Genomic DNA, 20,925 nt, shown 5'->3' on the forward strand with positions numbered 1-20,925 from the left:
AAATGTCAGAGAAGAAGAAGACTTAGTTCGAAGGGGTAAACGTGATGAGAGGTAAAAAATTTCCTAAAGGTCATTTTTCTTGAGGTTTCAAGGTCATCGCAGGTTTTTTAAACGGGTCTACGTATTTTTTGCCATTACGATATGATACGTAAGATCGAGGCAAATTCAACGATCTGTAATAGTACGAATTTCAGATGACCTTGAGTACAAGAAGTACATGCAAAAGTATAGAAATATTTCATAATAAAAATACTATTATATTTCTATTGCAGGTACAATATCATTTTGTTTCGATTATGCTGAACTAAACTCGGAAATGTGATTACTATTTAAAAGATTCACGTCAAAACTACAGAGTAGAATTATATTCCAACGTAATGCCAAATTAAAAATATGAATAATAATTATGCAGATATAGCTACAATTTGATATTCCAGATCTTTTTATTTAAACTTTTTTCTAAATTAGAAGCGCATTTGTAAACATTATCATATAAAGATTACACGAATTATTAATTGATAATGTTAGATTTCTGAAAGAAACTACTCAAACATAATCTCGAGTGTAACGCATACGTTACCACTCAAAAATATCCGAACATTTGCTTAGTTTTAACAAAATATATTTTAATCACAAAATTACGAATAAATCGAATTGCAATGGTTTTGTTCTGTATAATCACCATACATACATTCAGTTATGTATAATAAAATATTGTGATTAAAATTTGCGATAAAATTAATTTTCAAAAACCAATATGCAATACTAAAATTGACGTTTGTAATTGTCCAATATTGTAGAACTGTTTCGTTATTTGACAAATTCCAAATCTCCAGTTTCTTGAATTTTTACGTTATGAAATAAATAAAAATGGGACTTCCAAACTATAAAAAAAATATCTTCCGATGTTAATATAACTGGTTGCAGTATTTAAATGATAAATACATGAAGTAATATATAATAAAATCTATTAGAGTAGTAAATAATAATATATATTTTTGCTTTAGGTAATTTGGATTAATAGGTAATTTGGATTTCCAGACTGATAACTCCATAGGAAACATAACAAGTGTTGCTTCAAATTGTTAATTTATTATTAATTTAAACATGTTGACGCATATTTCTGTTATAAAACGGCTAAAGTTCTCAGATATATGAGCGATAATTTATACCGAATAACAAATAAAATTGGACATCATCGTTTGATTCAATTCAACCGATACTCTGATGCACATCTGGAAAGATTAATTTTACATGTACATACAAAATAATAGAACCATATGTAAATGCTCGCAATTCTCCATCAGGATCATATAGTCACGATGAAAATTTCTCGTATGAAACCTTCTGCTGATTATTCATGGAAACATTCGAATAAAGTTTCATTTTCCGAGCAGAGCATTTCCGTCAATCGGCATCACGCGGTTACGCAAACGTTATTTATAGGTGAAACGAATCGAAATCCTTCGATACTTTCAATACTGAATCCTTTATTTACACGATTCAACGTTAATCCTTGAAAGCTATTATAAGTGAAATTGTACCCTCTATGAATAATTTTATTTTAATATTACCATCCAATAATAATATTACCGCAACGTTATCGTTTGTATCCGCTGCGAACAATAATTTTCTACTCTTCATCTAATATCGAATAACAGTAAAACATTTAATTCGACACGTTCAACTGTATTAATCGTTCAATTTTTTAAATATACACTACGGAAAACTTTCACACATGATAGTTAAGGATTAAAAAATCTATCGTTATCGTGGTTGAGCGCAGAACAACACGCGATCACGATTATTTCGCAATAAATGAAGGAAAATTACATCTAGTTGTAAATTGGAAAAACATGATTATAGTTCGTGTTTTCCCCTCTGAGGTGTAAAATTAGATAAATTAGGAAGATAAGAATTAAAAACGTGTATTATCTTGAAATAAACGTAGCGTTTAAAATAATGGTTAAAATTGTGATTTTACGAAATGTGGAAGAAATTTTCGCTGTTTTTCCACGGAATAGTCAACTGACCATTTGCGGAATTAATTTTAATATGAGTGCAGGTAATTTTCTTAAAGCAAACGTTATCAGACTTATTCGTAAGCCAATGTCAAATGAAATAGTATTCCTCTGTCATATTCTATCTCTATCGTTAAATAGAAAAAGAAAACAAGTCCATTTTAGAGTACTGTAAATATTACGATATAACTACGTACGGATACTTGGATTTAACACCATTTAAATCGTAATCGCAATCGAATATTTTACAGAAAACGATTAAAAATATTTAAATAACGCGTAGAAATGTTTCGCGATAAAGAAAATTATTTCTTCATACGAATGATTAAATACGTTTCCTCTTTTTACATGCATATAAAAACGTGGCGTCTTTATTCCATCGGATTTTTCATCGAATAACGAGAAGCACGATCTCTTGATCATCTTTTGATAAAACGATTGGTCGAGATGCTGTTTGAAATGATACGTTCGGCGCGGTTCGTGGAGTTTCAATAGATGTTGGTGCATCGAAAGGCAAATTGAAGGCGACTGAAGTTGCACGAAGAACTAATCTTGGCCGAGGCGTGTTCCATCGTTAAATAAATGACGTTCAGCGTTTCGTGAGGCTTCGTTAAACGCGAACAGGTTGAAAAGAGAAGAGCAGCTCTCGTTAAACGAAGCTTAGGAAGATTTCAGAGGCAAGTGCATTCGTTAGATTCAAAATTTCAGTCGCGTGGAACATGAGGTGACGCGATTCTACCTGAAAATATTTGAGCTATGCTGCCGGAACTTCTGAAGGACATCGCCAGAGAAGCGTCGTAGCTTATCAAAGTTCTCTTGGCTTCCTCGCACCAATTCCAGAACACCAGCTTCTGGTCCCTGGCTTCCAAGTCGGCCAGCAGCAAAGCGAGGTTCTTGGCGACGGTTGCATCGATTCTAAGCACGTGACGACCTTCCACTACCACGGGAATAGTTCCTACTCTGGCATCACACCTAAAGAACAATAATGTCGGGTTACTCGAGGTAAATAAAACGAACGGTCTGACAGAAGGCTCGCGAAACCACCGATTTATGATCCAATTACAAAGCCAGTGAAACGCGATTATGGTGACTTTACTCACCACGACATCACCCGTTCACGAAGATATTCCGCAGCTGGGTAGCTCAACGATTGTTTCGGCGATACAAACAGAATCGTCAGCCCATCGACAACACGTTCCTCGATCAATAATCCAGGTCTGGCCGCGAAATAGAGCAGGAGAATTAGATTTACCGCGATCCCGGCAATCATGCCGTATTCTGGACCAATTGCCAAGCAGCTCAACAAAGTCACCGTCAAAGGTATCAAATCGGTCTCTACGAGTAGAGACAAACACTAAATTACTACGGTTCTACGACACAGTCGATTGTCGTATGAATAGAATTCCCGCGAGGCAAGTGAACTATCATTGGGACTAGACAAGAGGACCGATGATATCGTAAAATAGCATTCTACATGGCAGATGTTGGCAGTTCGCGCGTGAAAATAAATTATGCAATGAATCGAAGATCACAGGGAAAATACGATAAGTCATATTTTTCTCTTTTTGTAGCGGGGCAATTTTTAAATTCACTATGCTGTCGACTATCTCCGTGTACTAAAGTTGTTTGAGATCAAGTATATTCTGTTCCTTTGAACCTTTCAACAATTAATATTTATTATGCTCGTGGTATTTTTCCCATGTTTATAAATTATTTATCGCTTATTTCGAAGGTGTAATCTTTAGGGTAAAGTGGCAACCTTCGTTAAACTATATTGAAAATGTTAAAATGTTCTACTTGAGTTCACAAATAATATGATAAATAGCGTTGTTATGATTAACTTTGTCGCGTTCGACGATGTTTGAAAATTAACGATTTTCATATATTATATTATTATATAACAAATTAACGTAGAAAGTAAAAAATAAATAGAAATGGATTTATCGTGTTTTACCGTGTTTTGAGCGTAGAGGTGATTAATGTTGATACAATCGAATATCGAATCCTTAAGATAGCTCACGTTCTCGTCCTGTGGTCTTCGATTATATCGTAAAATCGGAATATCAAGAAAAATATACTTGTAATGTTTTTCTCCCGTGATCTTCGTGTTTAAATTAACTACAGAAAGTTCAAATCCTTTCGATTTGTCAAATTTTTAATTATACCGCAGTCTTCAATCATAACTTATTACTCAATCACGTAATATTATTGTAAACTATCAAAATGTATCAAACGTTTCGTTAATCCCAGTTTTGTATAATCGATGCATCTCAACGTATCTTACAAGGCTGTTGTTAAACTTCTTAACGTTAGAACTACCAATCTTCGTTCTACTAATCAGAATTAAAATAGTATGACGAAAATACATAAGTATATGTCATCGTGTTTGCGATAAAAATAAACATCGATATTGTTATTAAAAATATTCGTTCGTTTGGTAATTACAAAGACAAGGAGTCCAGTACCGATGGTTTTGGCTTGATAGTTCTAATATTGGATAACTAACTACAAAAGCTTGTTCGATACTAAGCTTTAGCGAAGCTTAACTGTGACCCTGTTAACGAGCGTATCCTTTTTAAGAAAACACGTCTCACCACGAGACGTGTCTCGGTTACTTTCACGTTGAAGGGCTAAATAAACGAAAGAATATTGCATGTAATATTTTTCCGCCAGAGTATACGCATGGAAAGACTTTTGAAAGACTTTTCAATCTCTTAGGGGTAAAAAGCTGAGACGAAGCCGGGTACGATGCGTTGAACGTAATTTTTTCCTCTTAATCGGATCTTTACTTTTCGTTCTCCAAAGTACGGTGAAAATATGAAGTTCAAGCATGTAGTACATGGCGACTATAATGACTGCAGCGAGTGTTGCCTTCGGGATGAATTGGAAAGTCGAGGTCAGAAGGCCGCACGCTAAAAGCACCAGGCATCCAGTAATTACACCGCCCATCGGTGTTTTTACACCCGAAGCGTTGTTTACGGCGGTCCTTGTGAAGCTCCCTGTGGTTGGCATTGATCGAGAAAAGCTGCCGAAAAGGTTGCACAGTCCCAAAGCCAGCATCTCTTGATCAGCATCAACGGTCTTCCCTTTGGCTACAAGATACAGATTTTAACATACAAATTAATTTTTTATTTATTTAAAAATATTAGAAATTAGGATTTCCAATGATTAAAACGTTCATACTTGTTGCAATACAATTTCGAATAAATATAATCGTTGAAATCAAGGACCGTTCGTAATATCAAAATATAATCATTTTGTTACACGTAAGGGACATTTAATACTTTGACTGCCACGGTGGTCATTAGTGACCGGAGCGTTTCAACTTCTTACAATTGTAAAAATTGTATGAAAATTAACAGTTAGGGCATTTTCAATATAACCGATAAATAGAAGATATTTTGAAACAAAAAGTGCCCCATTGGACGATTAAACATTTTTATTAGAACATCGGTAAAAAAAAAGAAAAAATGAGAACGAATCTTGCATCTAACGGTGCACTGTGTTTGCGTCTATATCTTTGAGGGGTAATCTACGAATATTATTATAAACACAGCTTAGAAAATAATCGTAAATGCTGCTTTATAATCATATATATAATCGAAGTTAGAAGTGTGCACATACCTTACTATTATATATAGAACGAGCAAATACCGTTTACTAATATCTTCTGCACGTTTCAACGGATATATTCTGGACGTTTTGCTTATCACGAAATAACGAATGCGAATGGTTTGTTGAAATAAACGAAGCCTCGTTATAATACGTCGCTATCAACTGTTACCAAGGCGCCACGGTGGTCACCCGTGACCACCAATAATATAAACGGTCTTACATCATCAATTTATTATTATTTTGCCATTATACTTTGAACAATAAAAATACTGCCGTGGCGTCCTCAGCGAAACGTGTGATTTCGGCATGGCAGTCAAAGTGTTAAAATATGCAAAACGGATAAAGCAATATCGATAAAAATCATTGATAAGAATAATTGTGAAAGATGAAAATATTAAACTTGGAATTATGAAATATAATTAGCGATTTTGATATACGTACAAGTAAGATAAACTAGTAGAGAAGGAAACATTCTTTATTTATATTAAATTATTGAATATATTTGATGTATCTGCTGTCGCGTTACGTTATAATACGCACAAAGGGATATTATAATTAATTTTGTTTTCAAATACTCGTTACTGAAACTTCCATGCGAAGTTGAAACGATATAATTTAACGTAGCAACTTCGGACCTTTGAAAGTACCAGCTTTGTTTCCTCTTAATTTAACTTCCATTTCGTTTGAATTTTAATTTAATGTTTTAACGTTGCTGCCGAGATATTTGTAATCTTTAAATATAAATACAGTTGAGAAATTCTTTTCTCTTCGTTTCTGCGTTAAGATACGACGAATGAAACGAGGATTAAACAAAGAAAATAAAAATGATAAATAATCGTATTTATATATTCGGTAATTTGTATAAATAAAAAATGTATATAGCGTAAAGAAATTATTAAATTAACATTTTCATTTAACTCTGAACAACGTACCAAAAGCTTTAGCAATGGCAATGCTCTCCAAAATGGCAATCAGCGGGACTGAAATGACAGTGCTTCCGAGTTCGCCAATTAACTCCTCAAAGTTATACGTATGGTTTCCTTTCACAAGAGAAAATGGTGGCGGAGAGAACGGCGGTAAACCTTCCGTTATATGTCCAGTAATTTTAAAGGGTTTAATATCGTAAGAGTATAACGAATAGCTTAATATTATTCCAACAATGACGACTACAGCGTTCCTCGCCAATGATGTTACCCACATGAATTTTTGCAACGCCGTGCCACCTTTCTTTGCAGGTAATTTCTGTTTCGCGATAGTTAAATAAACATGTTATTTAAGAGAGTGAAGTTTAGTTCCTAAATATAATTCATTTTTACCGGATATTTTTAATACAACATCGTTAATGATTTCAAATATTGCGTTCTCGTTCACGAACTTTCAACGATCAGTGTTAAATATGTTCTGCGGTGAATCATTTTCGTTTCCAAAGTTTCTATAATTATGTTTTTTTGTGATCTTGTTACTTTTCGATAGAAATATAATTAAAAGAAATAGACGAAAGTATAATTTTCATCAATCGCTGATCAACAAATATCAACCAAATCGTAAATAGATAAATTCCAATAATTAAAAGTACTAAATTTATGTTTAACGTGGTTACTTTATGGAGAATATTTCATAATCAAAATATTCGCGGAATTAAAATCTCTAAAAATTAAAACGCGAATTAAGGTGGAATTTACGCTAAAAATATTTTCGTGTCTTTCAGCTACCTCCATCCATATACTACTGAATCACGAATTCCAAATTACAATAAAAATATAATATATTAAAAGCATATATTAAAATAGTGAAACGAAATAATCTTACTTTAAGACAAACGAGTAAGATCATCGAACAGACTCCTAATATCGGATCCCAGAAAGTAATTTCATTTACGTGATTGACAACTTTGGTAACAGCGTCGATAAAGGAATCGCTTCTGCCACTCAAACCAAGCAACGTGCCCAACTGAGATGTTCCGATTATTATTGCAGCTGCGTTAGTGAATCCAGAGATCACTGGCATGCTAACAAACTGCACAAGAAATCCCAAGCGGAACAATCCCATAAACGTAATCACGCAGCCTGTCAGGAAACATAGAAGCACCTGAGAAAGTAAAAGATTCGCTCGTTGCAATTTCAGCAAATTATCGTATTTACTTTAGATTCCATTTAATAATTATTTTGTTTACTTCGTAATATAAATCAGATACGATCAACGATGTTTTTAGCAACATATGTACATATACGTTTTTAGATATGGATAAGTTATAAAATTTTGCGTGCGATAGTTTTACGTACTCCGCGAAATGTTTAGAAAGGTACATTGAAAGCTTTATGAAACAACGAGATTGTAATCTGCGACGCGAGAAACTGGCCTTGTACGAATTTGACGAGCTTCTTTCAAATGGAATTTCCGCTCTATCCTGGTTAATCAGACGCTTTTCTTTAAGAAAGTTAGCCAGACTTCTAAATATCGTAGATAGCAATCTAAAAGAGAAAGGTCTGGCGAGCAAAACGGACGAGGAAAAACTTTGTAACCCAGTAGCACCTACAATTTCTTAAAAAGTCGCTATTTCCGTCTCAAACATATCAGCTATCTCGTACACTATCCTTCGCTTCAAATTTACTACATCATTCTTTCTCAGAACTTTGTTTCATATTTTAAATACAAATTCCTTTCTTCGCATTATTTAAACATACTGTTGATAAATACCGTTCAATTAGAAAATACATAATTACAAAATATTGGAAATAAAGAAGCTATCTATTTAAAGAAATATCTATTTAAACGAAAAGACAACTATTTTACTTACTCGTAGAGTTTAGATAACAAGGTGGCCAATATCTGAACGATACAACTCTTATCCTTTGAAAAGCGATAAATTTGTTTATCGCGTTATTTCATAAAAGTTCTCAAAAACGAAGCGTATGTACTTGAAAGAAGCGATATTAAAGTTGCTTACGAAGTTTGCTTCTAAAGTTTTTTTATTTTTTTATTATCAAGCGCGCTTGATTTTCTCGCAGAAATTTCCGATTCGAAAATAGAGATAGCTTAGTCTTATGAGAAACGCGAAGCTGCACTTACCGCGATATCATCTCCCAGTCTTATAACATGATTTTGCGACAGTAATGCCATTATTGCCGTAGGACCCACAGTGATGTCCTTGCAGCTACCGAACACCAAGTAAACCAAGCATCCCATGAAACTGCTGTAGAGGCCGTACTGAAGTTTTCAAAAGTTTATCTAACGAGAGCCGCCTTTCTGGCTACCATTCCATCGAACTGTTCGTTTTTATCAATATTTTTTTTCCGATCGTCGAGAAACAACAACACGCAATTACATTCGCAAGGTAAACTAAACGTCACGCTACAGTCTTCCTTTTATGTTTTATCCACGCGTTTCATCTCTTCCCTCTTTCATTTTCATTTTATTCAAAATGTAAAATTCGCGGCGAACAATAGTCTAGCTTCGATTCGTGAAAGATTCGTTTATATCGAATGATCAATGCGTTTACCTTGATTTTCTCGCGCTGTGAAACGAACACCGTTTCTCTTTTTTATGGAAACGAGTTGATTAACAAAAAGCATTTTTCAACAAACCAAACGATATTGTTTCGCCCGAATCGGTATTTAATAATATGAAATACTAACGAGAGTGACGAGCAACGCGAATAAATACATTTTTATTGTTTTGTATATATTAACAGGAACGCTCGGAATAATTAAAATAGCGGCATTTAAAATTCATGCAACGATTAGGAAGGATTTTATTGCTCGTGAAACCGTGTAAAAGATTCGAAAGAATATTTCAAATGATTTATTTGCGTAAAAAGTCACCTAAAAACCTACTTCCTTCGACTGTGCATCTACCACTAATAGTAATACTTTTACTAATTATCCTAACGTGTAAATGTGAAGTGTCTGAATCTTAACTCGTTAAAGATCAACTTTGCCTTAATATTCTTCATTTACACTCTTTTCTTTCAATCAATTCATATGAAATTTTGTTTCTTAACACTTTGACTGCCACGCCGAAATCATACGTTTCGCTCAGGACGCCACGGCAGTATTTTTATTGTTCAAAGCATATAATGGCAAAATAATAATAAATTGATAGTGTAAGACAACATTGTTCCCCAATGGACCGTTTATCTTATTGGTGGTCACGGGTGACCACCGTGGCGCCTTGGTAACAGTTGATAGCGACGTATTATAACGAGACTTCGTTTATTTCAACAAACCATTCGCATTCGTTATTTCGTGATAAGCAAAACGTCCAGAATATATCGTTGAAACGTGCAGAAGATATTAGTAAACGGTATTTGCTCGTTCTATATATAATAGTAAGGTATGTGCACACTTCTAACTTCGATTATATATATGATTATAAAGCAGCATTTACGATTATTTTCTAAGCTGTGTTTATAATAATATTCGTAGATTACCCCTCAAAGATATAGACGCAAACACAGTGCACCGTTAGATGCAAGATTCGTTCTCATTTTTTTTTTTTTTTTACCGATGTTCTAATAAAAATGTTTGATCGTCCAATGGGGCACTTTTTGTTTCAAAATATCTTCTATTTATCGGTTATATTGAAAATGCCCTAACTGTCAATTTTCATACAATTTTTACAACTGTAAGAAGTTCCGGTCACCAATGACTATCGTAGCGTCACAGGAGAAACCGTAGCCTGTCATATATGACCAACGTGGCACTCAAAGTGTTAACATTACGTACTGTAAAAAATAATTCCAAAGATTTGCTTAACATTTTTTCCGTCGCTATTACGTTCTTTATGAAATTCTGAAGAAATCGAAGCACTTCTAACGTTAGGATAAACCATATCTCGGTGTTCAATAAATCTCAAATAAGTAACGACTTTGAATAATTATCGTTCATAACGATTATCGCTATCGAGTGTATGATTATGTAATAAAATTAGAAGATTATTCTACGTTTTACTCCTTTCGCGCTTCTTCGCGCCGTAACGTTTCTTTTAAAAACGCGACTCGTTCAATTTCAGACCAACAGATTCGTTTAAATACTTTTGACGAATGGGTCGATCTGCATGAAAAACATGAAAACGTTCGATTTAAATAGCTGCAATGAAAAAAAATCGATGAAAAAGAAAATGACAGAGCGTAACGTAAAAGAATTACTAGTTACGTTTCAACGATGGAGATCTACCTCGCGTCTGTGTTCTCCGAAACTTTATTTTAAATTCAACAAGAAGAAAGTCCAACACTATCGAACAAATGTACACACCTGAGCTGGAAGTCCGGCCACAATTGCGTAAGCTATGCCCTGTGGTATAGCAGTCAAACCAACGGTCAATCCTGCCAAAACATCGTGCAGAAGTTTCGACAAACTATATTGAGGCAGCCATGCCAGGATCGGTATCCTTCGTAGAAGGAGCTGCTTCAAATCGAACCTGGAAGTCACGTTCGTACCTGAAATTTCCCAAGTTTCACAGTTTATACGATATGATTGCTAGATAAACGAGAATTCGTCCATCTCACCAAGCAACCATTGTAATCACGACCAACAACGTTTTTCGATCAATGAAACATTAAGTTTGTTGTATCGGATATCGCGTTTTAAACAAATCCATCGTCTTCGATAATTTACTAAAAATTCTGGAATAAACAATCGTACGTTGACAAACACTATGCTGCGTTGAACGGATACATATATTAGCGAATAAATTGATAATGCACTGATGAACATTAATTTATCCGTGAGAATAATGTCCGGGCCACGGTATCCTCTCTCTCTCTCTATCTATCTATCTCTCTCTATCTCTCTCTCTCTCTGTTAAGTAGAGTTAAATCGCTCGGTTAAAAGTATGCATATTGAGATTAATAAAACTCTGTTTTGAGCTCTTAACTTCTACTCGTACGAGGAGAATATTATCGGAATAAATCTGATGTTTCGTACACATATTACGTAATTTTGTTTAATGAAAAATTAATACAACGGGTAATTCGATATCAGGTGATCAAATTACACAATATATCGTATTGTAGGAGAATTTTTGTATTACTCGTCAGCAAACTATCTTATTTAACAATGGTCCTGATAACGCAAAATAACGGCATATTTTAATATCGTTTTAATATCTATATTTATCTTAATATTATCTTAATATCTATATTTTTAATATCGTGACAAAATAGGTTGCAAAAAAAAAAAAATAATTGGGCGTAGCTTCTCGAGAAAATTATTCTTGGAAATAATATTTATATTGAAATATTTATATTTATATTAGTATATTCATATTTCGTAATTTAGACATGAATTTTAGTAAAAAATTATATCTAATAATTTCCTAATAAAAAAACTACCGCTACTATAATGTTTACATATAATACAACAGTACAGCGTTGGAAACTTTTATCTCTAATTCATCTACGTAATCATAGGAACGTCATAGTAATTTGAAAAATTGAAAGTATGTACCGTGTTCGTGTTAAATCAGCCAGATAAAATATGTGTCTAAGTTTCCTGACTCAAAGTATCGAGTTCAAAGTACAAAGACCTTTTTATTCGTATTCTTAAAGTATATAGACATGCATTATATTTTGAAACATTCTTACTCGTCGAAACGGCAATATACACCACATCCGACATCTTTCACTAATTATTTTACGGTAAACTTCACTTTACAGAGAGTAACGAGCTGTTGTTATAAATCAATATTTCACGTAGAAATTTTACGTAAAGGAAGCTTGTTTCAAGACGAAATCAAGACGAATGAAACAAGACTCTGATCTTACACAATAAACACCGGATGAAAAATCGAGAGAACGGAAATTAAGTCCTTGAATAGCAAGGCATTACATGTTCGTTACATTGACTGCAATCTTTGCATACACCGTTAATATTTTCATGATGTCAGCATATTTTCATGAAATTACTTTCATAATAAAACATTATCGGTAAATACATATAACGTTATGTCGTATGAAACAGGAAATGTGTCTCGTATACTATCTACTTACGCATTAGATAATTATTTAGTTTAACTAAATAATTATATTATAAAAGCACTATATCATTTTACGTTAACCTAAGTACGACGTTATTTTAGAAATCTGTTCTTTTCGATATAATAACAAAATAAGCTTAAAAATAGTTTGAAAGCATCTTCGTGAAGATTATTTCTGAAAATGAGAAATTTCAAGGATTTCTTCGAAAAATTTTCAGGTTTAGGAAACGTCGAAACAAAATTTGAAGGTAATTAAAACGACAAATTTGTATAAGCTATGAATTAATAATATCGTACGAACTATACAGAACATGCAAAATATGTGTAAGATGTGTTTTTTATTTTTGTATTTCTTGTTAAAAAGGGATGATATCTTCTGCATCGTTTCAAGGATTATTACTGAATTTAAATATTGCGTAATTTAGGTCATCGTATATTTTTTAAAAAAATGTCTTGAAATATTAGCTACGTCCACTTTCGTGAAGAATTCAATATTTGTAATCCGTGTGTTTGCGTTGTACATATATCAAATTGAAGCAGATAAAATATTCTAAGCTATATTTTCAACTTTTACGTTTGTATACAACTCGTATGCCATTTTTCAAATAACGCATAAACTTTTGAATAATCCTCCTGAAGCTAAAATAACATGCACATTTTTCTTGTTAAATGTACGTACGTAAAAGCTAGAAAAATTTAATACGTCGGTATATTAACAAAATATTAGAGAAGCAATTTATAAAAATATATTTAATAAATAATAATAAATCATGCATTTAAAAACTTGATATATATATACTTATTTATTTTACTTCAGAATCTTTTTCATAAAAGTATTTCTCGTTAGTGATGAAACTAAAATATTCTTACAGAAATGAAATGTAGAAAAATTGAACGAGAATTGCTAATTAAGGATTAATAAATTTACATAAGAATTAAATTATTACGTTTGCAGGAGCAGCTTCTATTTCCTACAAGTACACACTTACCATATATATGTCACATATAATCCTTCAAAAAATCTTAAAGTATTAATAAACAACTTTATCTGTATCGCTATACTTTCAGAAATCAGATATCATGTATGTTACAAAAGGAAATAAAATGCATTACGTATAGAATCAATCAAAGATCAAACTCTAAGCAATAGATTTTTTCAAATAGCAGAAACATACTTTATATCATATTTTATTTCGAATCATTCAAGTTATCGATCGCATATTTCTATTAAATATTTCGATAAACGACCGGACTTGAAAATTTGTATATTCGTTTTTATATGTGTACCTACATAGCACCATTATTTAAATGCACCACAATCTTCTCTTAATCGATAAAGCAATCCTATACCGATGTCGTAAATTGATCAAAATCAAATACGATCTTCGGCAAAGTAAACAGTAAGATTCACAGAATATCACCGGCGTATTCTTTCTCACTATTCGTCCACGTTTTTCACGGTGGCACGCTTAATAGAGAGTACGGTTATAATTAAAATCGTGGCAGTCAAGACACTGAAACATAAATTTTCAGCGGTAAGATGAACATTCAGATAGCACGTTTAGCCGTGTGATTACCAGCCAGCTCTGTAGATAACAACGGTTCGAGCTAACGACACGACGATATATTGACACTGCATAGAGGGACTTTCTTTATTCGCCGAGATACACTGGTCTAGATGAAACGTTTTATCGGGCGAGCCCACTAATTCCATTTGATAACAGATCACATGATTAATAACAACAATGAAATTACATTTCAGTACGAAAAATCCCTGATCCGCTTTTGAATCACAGTTGAGCACACGATTTAATAAAATGTAAAGATTTTAAAAGACAAATCCTTTAAAAAAAAAGGAAATAGAGCGATGTCGGAATTTCATTTTATTTATACTTACATGTAGAATTACATATGCATGCTTCAATAGAGAATTTTTTAACAATGAATTTTTTAGAGAGTTTGTATAGTGATATTTAATATACTACGAAATATTACTATATTATAATATACAAAAGATACCATAGAATACCATACTGTTCTAAATATAGCGAATATACTACAGTAGTATCGTAATATAGGAAATGCTAGTCCTATATATAATACTTCAAAGTATAGTACTATTTAATATATATTTCTTTCAGAAGGAACAAATATATATTCGGATATCGAGTTTTCATAAATATGAAAATTGGAGAAGGTTAGTTGATGTTTGAGTAATTATTAAGGATTCCTTTTACATCTTTACATTAGAACTATGACACAAACACGATCTGCTCGAAGTAGCATGTGACGGAATAATATCAGTTACAGCCACATAGATACTATAAGTATACATATGTATGTAGCAATTTATTAATCGATAATAAATATATTTTTTATCAATGGATTTTGAATGTCAGGAGAGATTTATTTCATCCAAGTGCAAATTTTACTTCAACCTCAATGATAATGCAAAAATGATAAAAACATGAAATTATCATAGAATTGAAAAGATGTATCTCAACGATAATATAATATTCTACGAATATAATAATTCCATGAAATTAAAAGATGTATTTTTATCGGAAATCTGTTCTGCTCGAGTGACAAATAACGACAGCAGCCTGACATAAAAAGACTAGAAATTAGCAAAGAGAAACTTATGACGAAAATTTCAATGAAGAGTCGATAAATTGAATTCCATACAGGCCGATCAATATTGGTACACACTATTCAATGGATAAAGTACAATACGTAAACGCACTGTCCGAGAACAAAGAACAAACATGATCTGACATGTTTATCGAGTGACATTTAGAACATTTCTTCGATATACAATCCTCGAACAAAAAATTAATTGAATAAAGAATATTTATTTAATATGTTGAATTAAATTATTTATCAAATTTTATTACTTTTATGCCTGGAATAACATCCAGAATACGATCAAATGAAATTTTTACTAAAAATGAATATAAATTATCGTTGAGAAACAGTCAGTCGGTATGTGTTAATAAAATCAACAGTGTGTACCGTAAAATTCGTAAGATGTTAAATTAACATCAAATTGATAAAGACAATAATCTTGTGCTATATTCCCCGTGAATACACAGCAATAAAATGTGAGCCATAGTACTATGTAATAAGAAGCATATGACACTTAAAATCAAAATACAAACAATATATCTGATTGTGCACACTATTATTCTTAAGTTAGAAACCATTTTCTCTGGCACGATAATTTCGTTTAGAACAAATAAACGGCTATAATTGAAAGCTGGTATTTTTCCCAAATGTGTAACTATCGTTTAATTATATACGATATTACAAATAATTGACATTTATTTAGTTGAAAAATAGCATCGAAACGATTACTTTACCACGACTTTAAATATTTTGATCTCATATTCCTATTGTATGAAAAAACAAAAAAAAACAAAATACCGGAAAAAGTCTAAAATGTGCAACTATTAATTGAAAACATTTTCAAATAGTTTAGTATATTTAAATTCCGCGAAGTATATTATGAAAGATACAATAATAGAAAATAATGCAATGGCAACGATTATTAGTCAATTTTCTAATAACAACGATAAGAATATATCATCATATTTATAAGAAATACTGTACACTGAATTCGATCAATGTCACAATTTTACAAATTTAATATTTAACTTAATGAGGTTAATACTTTAATAATTAATCAATTTTATAAATTTATATCAATTTTACATTGGTTTTAAAATACCATAAATTTCAAATTTCAAATTGCAATTAATATTATTACGTTATTAATATTAAGATGGATTATTATCTATTGATTTCCATTATGGAAATATATAACAACGATATATTTATTCATTCCTACTACGGAAATAAATAAATTCAACTTCTAAACAGATATTAATTAATAGTCCAAAATAATGAACCATTAAGTTAGATGTAATGTTCAAATAGGACAAGACAGATGATAAAAACAAGGACAACGCAACGTCCGTCCTTGCAATTCTTTATCTTTATATCGATTGTCTTATGTGTTATCATACGCGAATATGTATATGTACTTCAAAATTTGCTATACATTACCCAGATAATTTCTACACGTTCTTACAAAATTTTTCAAAACTTAATGGTTCACTCCTACCTTTCTTTATAAACAAATAGTCTCGTCATTTTAAATTATAAGGGGCACATATAATAGGATATATTCTATATATTCAAAAATAAATTATCTATTCTAATAAATTACATTTAGATTAAATATAATTAATATTACTGAAATACTTCAAACATTCACATAAATGGATTTTACAAAAATATATTTACACTTATTGTTAAATTATTATTATTAATTGAAATTATTAATTAATACACCAAGTGTTATTAATAAAAAGGATAATTTTTTAAATACAAAATTGAAATAAAGACACGACAAAATTGGAATACATATGTATAAGGTAGATTCATAAATGCATGTGAATACGTCAGAGGGTAAATCTAAGCGAAAAAATGGTATACGAACATATAGCATGGTCTGGTTTAACTGAAAACTCTCAAATATCTGGAAAAGTACGAATGATACGAAAAAATATTTGAGACAAAAAATATATGGTACCGAGGGGGACATACTGTGCTTTTATCTATTCAACCTTGCGATCCTGAAACGTCCTGTAAAGATGATATTAAAATTTTTTAATGTGTACCTCCAATTTTTATTACATATTCTTGTAGCCGACATTCAAACGTTTTTGAAATATTACAAACTTGTATTCTATTGTAGCATCCGCTATTGAGATATAAATTTTAAAATTCAATGTACCGCCGGCATTAGCGTTACCCGATGTACACCGCAGTAACACAGAAAAATGTTTCTGATAGTGGCGCTACTAGTATGACATTGTCGGAACACCAAGTCATAATTTTCCAATGTTCCATAACTTTCCAAAATAAATCATCAGTTCCGTGCTACATTTAGTAGTAAATTTAGATAGTTTTTTGTACTTATCCGTCGAATCAGAAAGCTCACATCTCGATTCCAAATAATGCAAGAGACACGCGTTTGTTGCGTTTTTAAAACATCTGAATGTTAGCTAGAAGAATATGTAACAAAGAGTGGAGTATCGATTTAAGATTGTTCATCTCATCTTTATGGAACTTTTCAAGACCACCGCGAGATCTAATAGATAAAAACAAAATATGTCCCCCTCGATACCATACAACTTCTGTCTGAAACATTCTTTCGTATCAATCGTTTTTTTCCAAATATTTAGGCACTTCCAGTTAAGCCAGCCATATTGTATGTCTTATATATATTATATTATATATGATACCTTAGTTTTCGAGTTATGCATAATTAAAGAAAATTTTCAAAGTTCTCGCCTCTTGCAACACGGTACTGCGTGCCTTGGTGCGTTCTTATCTAATGTTTACGAACGATATCCATCGATATGAAGTAGACGAAACTTCGGCCAGTTACTTAACCTGTTACTCTTACGAATTCAGTATTAGATTTGCAGCTATTCGAAGTATACCTACTACATATTTTCATACAACTATGTCATACACATATGAGTACGGGACTTAGTGTTAAGTGCAGTGTCGTGTAAGAGTTATCTATATATACATACACAATAAATGTATTATGTACAAGATGTTACTATAAAAATTTAAGATACTTAATTGTCATAAATTTTAATTAAAAACATTATGATCCAAATACATTATATATATATACATACATATATACATTTACTTGTTATCATAAATTATTTATAAATATATCGGAAATAATTGATTCGGAATATATAATGCAAAAAAATGGAAAGAATAATAGAAAAGGAAAAAACAAAAATATAATCTTTTGTGTTTACCAACGCAGTCGGTAGGACTCGAACCTACGCTCCCAGAGGGAATCTGATTTCTAGTCAGACGCCTTAACCACTCGGCCACGACTGCCACGGTTTCTACATGTTATTATTATAATATAATATTGTAGAATATAAAGATAGTATAATTCTAAAACTAAAAGAATGGTTATATATTATTATAATATTTATTCTACTTAGTAACTAGATGAAAATCTCTATTAAAGCTATTGTATATAAATAGGAATGCATCTACGAATCATAACAGAATGATTCAGAAGTTCCACATAATTAAAGATATCTGTCTAATACAAAAGATATGTTCATTGTGTACAAAACATTAAAATCATCATGAAACAATAAATGAGGCGAATTGGAGTTTACAATATACAAATGTTGTTGACAAATTGAAACTTGAGAGACAAAACTTACTCAACAATGATGTTCTTTCGTTGATACTTCCTCTATTGTACGACATTTTTGCATAATCAATATCAGTACTATATCAAAACTAGCAGCTTCGACAGAAAATAATGTGTAATGTGTAATCTAACGAAACTGGTAACGTCGATAAAACAGAACATGATAATTATTAAGTACGATTCTTGATAGACCATTATCATCTCAAAACATGTGCGCAATGTCATGAACATTGCACATAATAGAATTGATTCATCTATTCTAGAATATGAAAAGTTGAAAATTAAAAATTATAATTTTAAGTATTAAACGACATATTATAAAACCAATTTTTTCGGGTTATAGAAAATAAAAAGTGTTAACCTCAATATTGATAAACGATGATTTATTAAAAATTCTAATCTTACAGTATCATATTTATTCTTATTAATTAAAAATAAATTATGTCTATAATTGTAAGTATTCTTGAATATTTCAATCATTTCAAACCTATAACGTAAAAGATTAAAGCACAATTCTCCACTATAAAAAAAAACAAATTTTTTTCGTTACGTAGGTTAAAAACAAAAAAAATTTTGAATTAATGGTAATTGACAACTTCTTCAGAAACATAGTATGAAGATTATATCACTACTAAATACTCAAATAAATCTGATCTTGACAGGAGGCTACAAATGATCACAGTTCCTATTGTTTATCGATTCAATAGCCTTGATCAATGCGATATCTTTGCTTGCAACAATTTGCAAAATAATTGTCTCGAGAAGTTTTTCAACAAGCGCACAAGAAGGCACGCGTTTCGTCCTTGAAATAATTAACTATGATTCGTGCATGGTGTACCATTATATTACATATTTCGTGTTCGAAAATTTAAAACGTATTTATTAAATTCGGCATAAATAAATTCATTCAAAATAAACACTCCATGCATTGAACATTTTGAATAAATAATTGAATAGAGTAAATAAATAATGGAATATCTTTAAGCAGAAATGAGAATATTCATTCCTTTTATGGCGCTTCATTTGCAATATATATATTCTTAACTAACATAAGTTAACTAATTCCTATCAAATGACGAATTTATACCCATCCAATTACTCACTCGTACACGTGTCTGCACTCTACAATATATCAAAGGTGATTGCGTTCTAAGGAAACAATGAATTTCACTTTGATGGACTTCTTACTAAGAAATTATACAAACTGCACTATGACTCAGCGTTTAAACTTTTTGTAGCGTAAAGTGGACAATACCATAAAAAATATGACTCAATAAATTAATACATAATTTATACGTATAAATAAACGAGAAAAATTATATTTTATCATCTCTACTATTGAATACTACTTACGTCGCTATTTGCTAGTGAAAAATGACATATACTAGTTGATTTTATTACTTAATATGTTTCTGCGAACTACCAGTGTCATGCTTCATCAAACAAGTAGATCGTTGCTCGCATGATAATTTATAATATACAATTATGTATTCCGCTAATACACAAACCTAATGCAGTCAGTTGCGTTAAGGAAAATCCATTGAATGTGATTGTTTCTTATGATATAAAGACGTAATGAATAATGCATACGACTAGGGGGTGTCCTGTTAATTACACATTAGCAAACTAATTTACCGTGTACATTTTACACACAATTTTCATTATCCCACTTCGTTTTCAATTCTATTGACGTCAAATCTCGGTGGTTTATTCGAACACCGATATTGAACATGCTGGAACGATTCCACAAAAAAATTCATGATCGAACATGAAGCACATTCCTCAGTTACATAATTGATTGTGTAACGACGAGAAGCCATCAACGGTAATACAGGTAATGCCTCTATTCGAAGATGATATTTAAAAACTAAACAAATAAATTTGGTTTTACCGGTTCGTCGATTATAAAAATTTGTTCCATTACATAAACTTGTTTAATACAATCTTGGTTAAATTCGTAGTTAGATATACGTGCTTAATATCTTGTATTATACTGTAAATCAATTATTTTATATCATGTTTGAAGAGAAAGGGAGAAAATGTGCACAA

At 31.6% G+C, this 20,925-nt stretch overlaps 1 protein-coding gene and 1 non-coding gene across 6 annotated transcripts; both read right to left on the reverse strand.

The window, feature by feature from the left end:
* Nucleotides 1-1,070: 1,070 nt before the first annotated feature.
* On the reverse strand, nt 1,071-19,032 carry LOC139993346 (sodium-independent sulfate anion transporter). 5 transcript variants are annotated; one of them, XM_072014994.1, is made up of 8 exons: nt 18,887-19,032; nt 10,889-11,073; nt 8,706-8,843; nt 7,446-7,724; nt 6,569-6,878; nt 4,811-5,113; nt 3,122-3,356; nt 1,071-2,993 (listed from the first exon to the last, which is right to left on the reverse strand). In XM_072014994.1, the coding sequence occupies exons 1-8, from the start codon at nt 18,930-18,932 to the stop codon at nt 2,726-2,728; spliced, it is 1,764 nt and encodes a 587-aa protein (XP_071871095.1). In that variant the 5' UTR covers nt 18,933-19,032; the 3' UTR covers nt 1,071-2,725. The 5 variants fall into 5 exon arrangements, with proteins under 5 accessions (XP_071871095.1, XP_071871111.1, XP_071871103.1 ...); XM_072015010.1 differs by lacking the exon at nt 18,887-19,032 and adding an exon at nt 13,903-14,258; XM_072015002.1 differs by lacking the exon at nt 18,887-19,032 and adding an exon at nt 12,220-12,522.
* Trnas-aga (transfer RNA serine (anticodon AGA)) lies at nt 18,464-18,545 on the reverse strand. Its single transcript has one exon. It is a non-coding gene; the product is annotated as a tRNA-Ser (tRNA).
* Nucleotides 19,033-20,925: the final 1,893 nt, after the last annotated feature.

This window comes from Bombus fervidus, chromosome 2 (assembly GCF_041682495.2).
Source record: "Bombus fervidus isolate BK054 chromosome 2, iyBomFerv1, whole genome shotgun sequence".
NCBI lineage: Eukaryota > Metazoa > Arthropoda > Insecta > Hymenoptera > Apidae > Bombus > Bombus fervidus.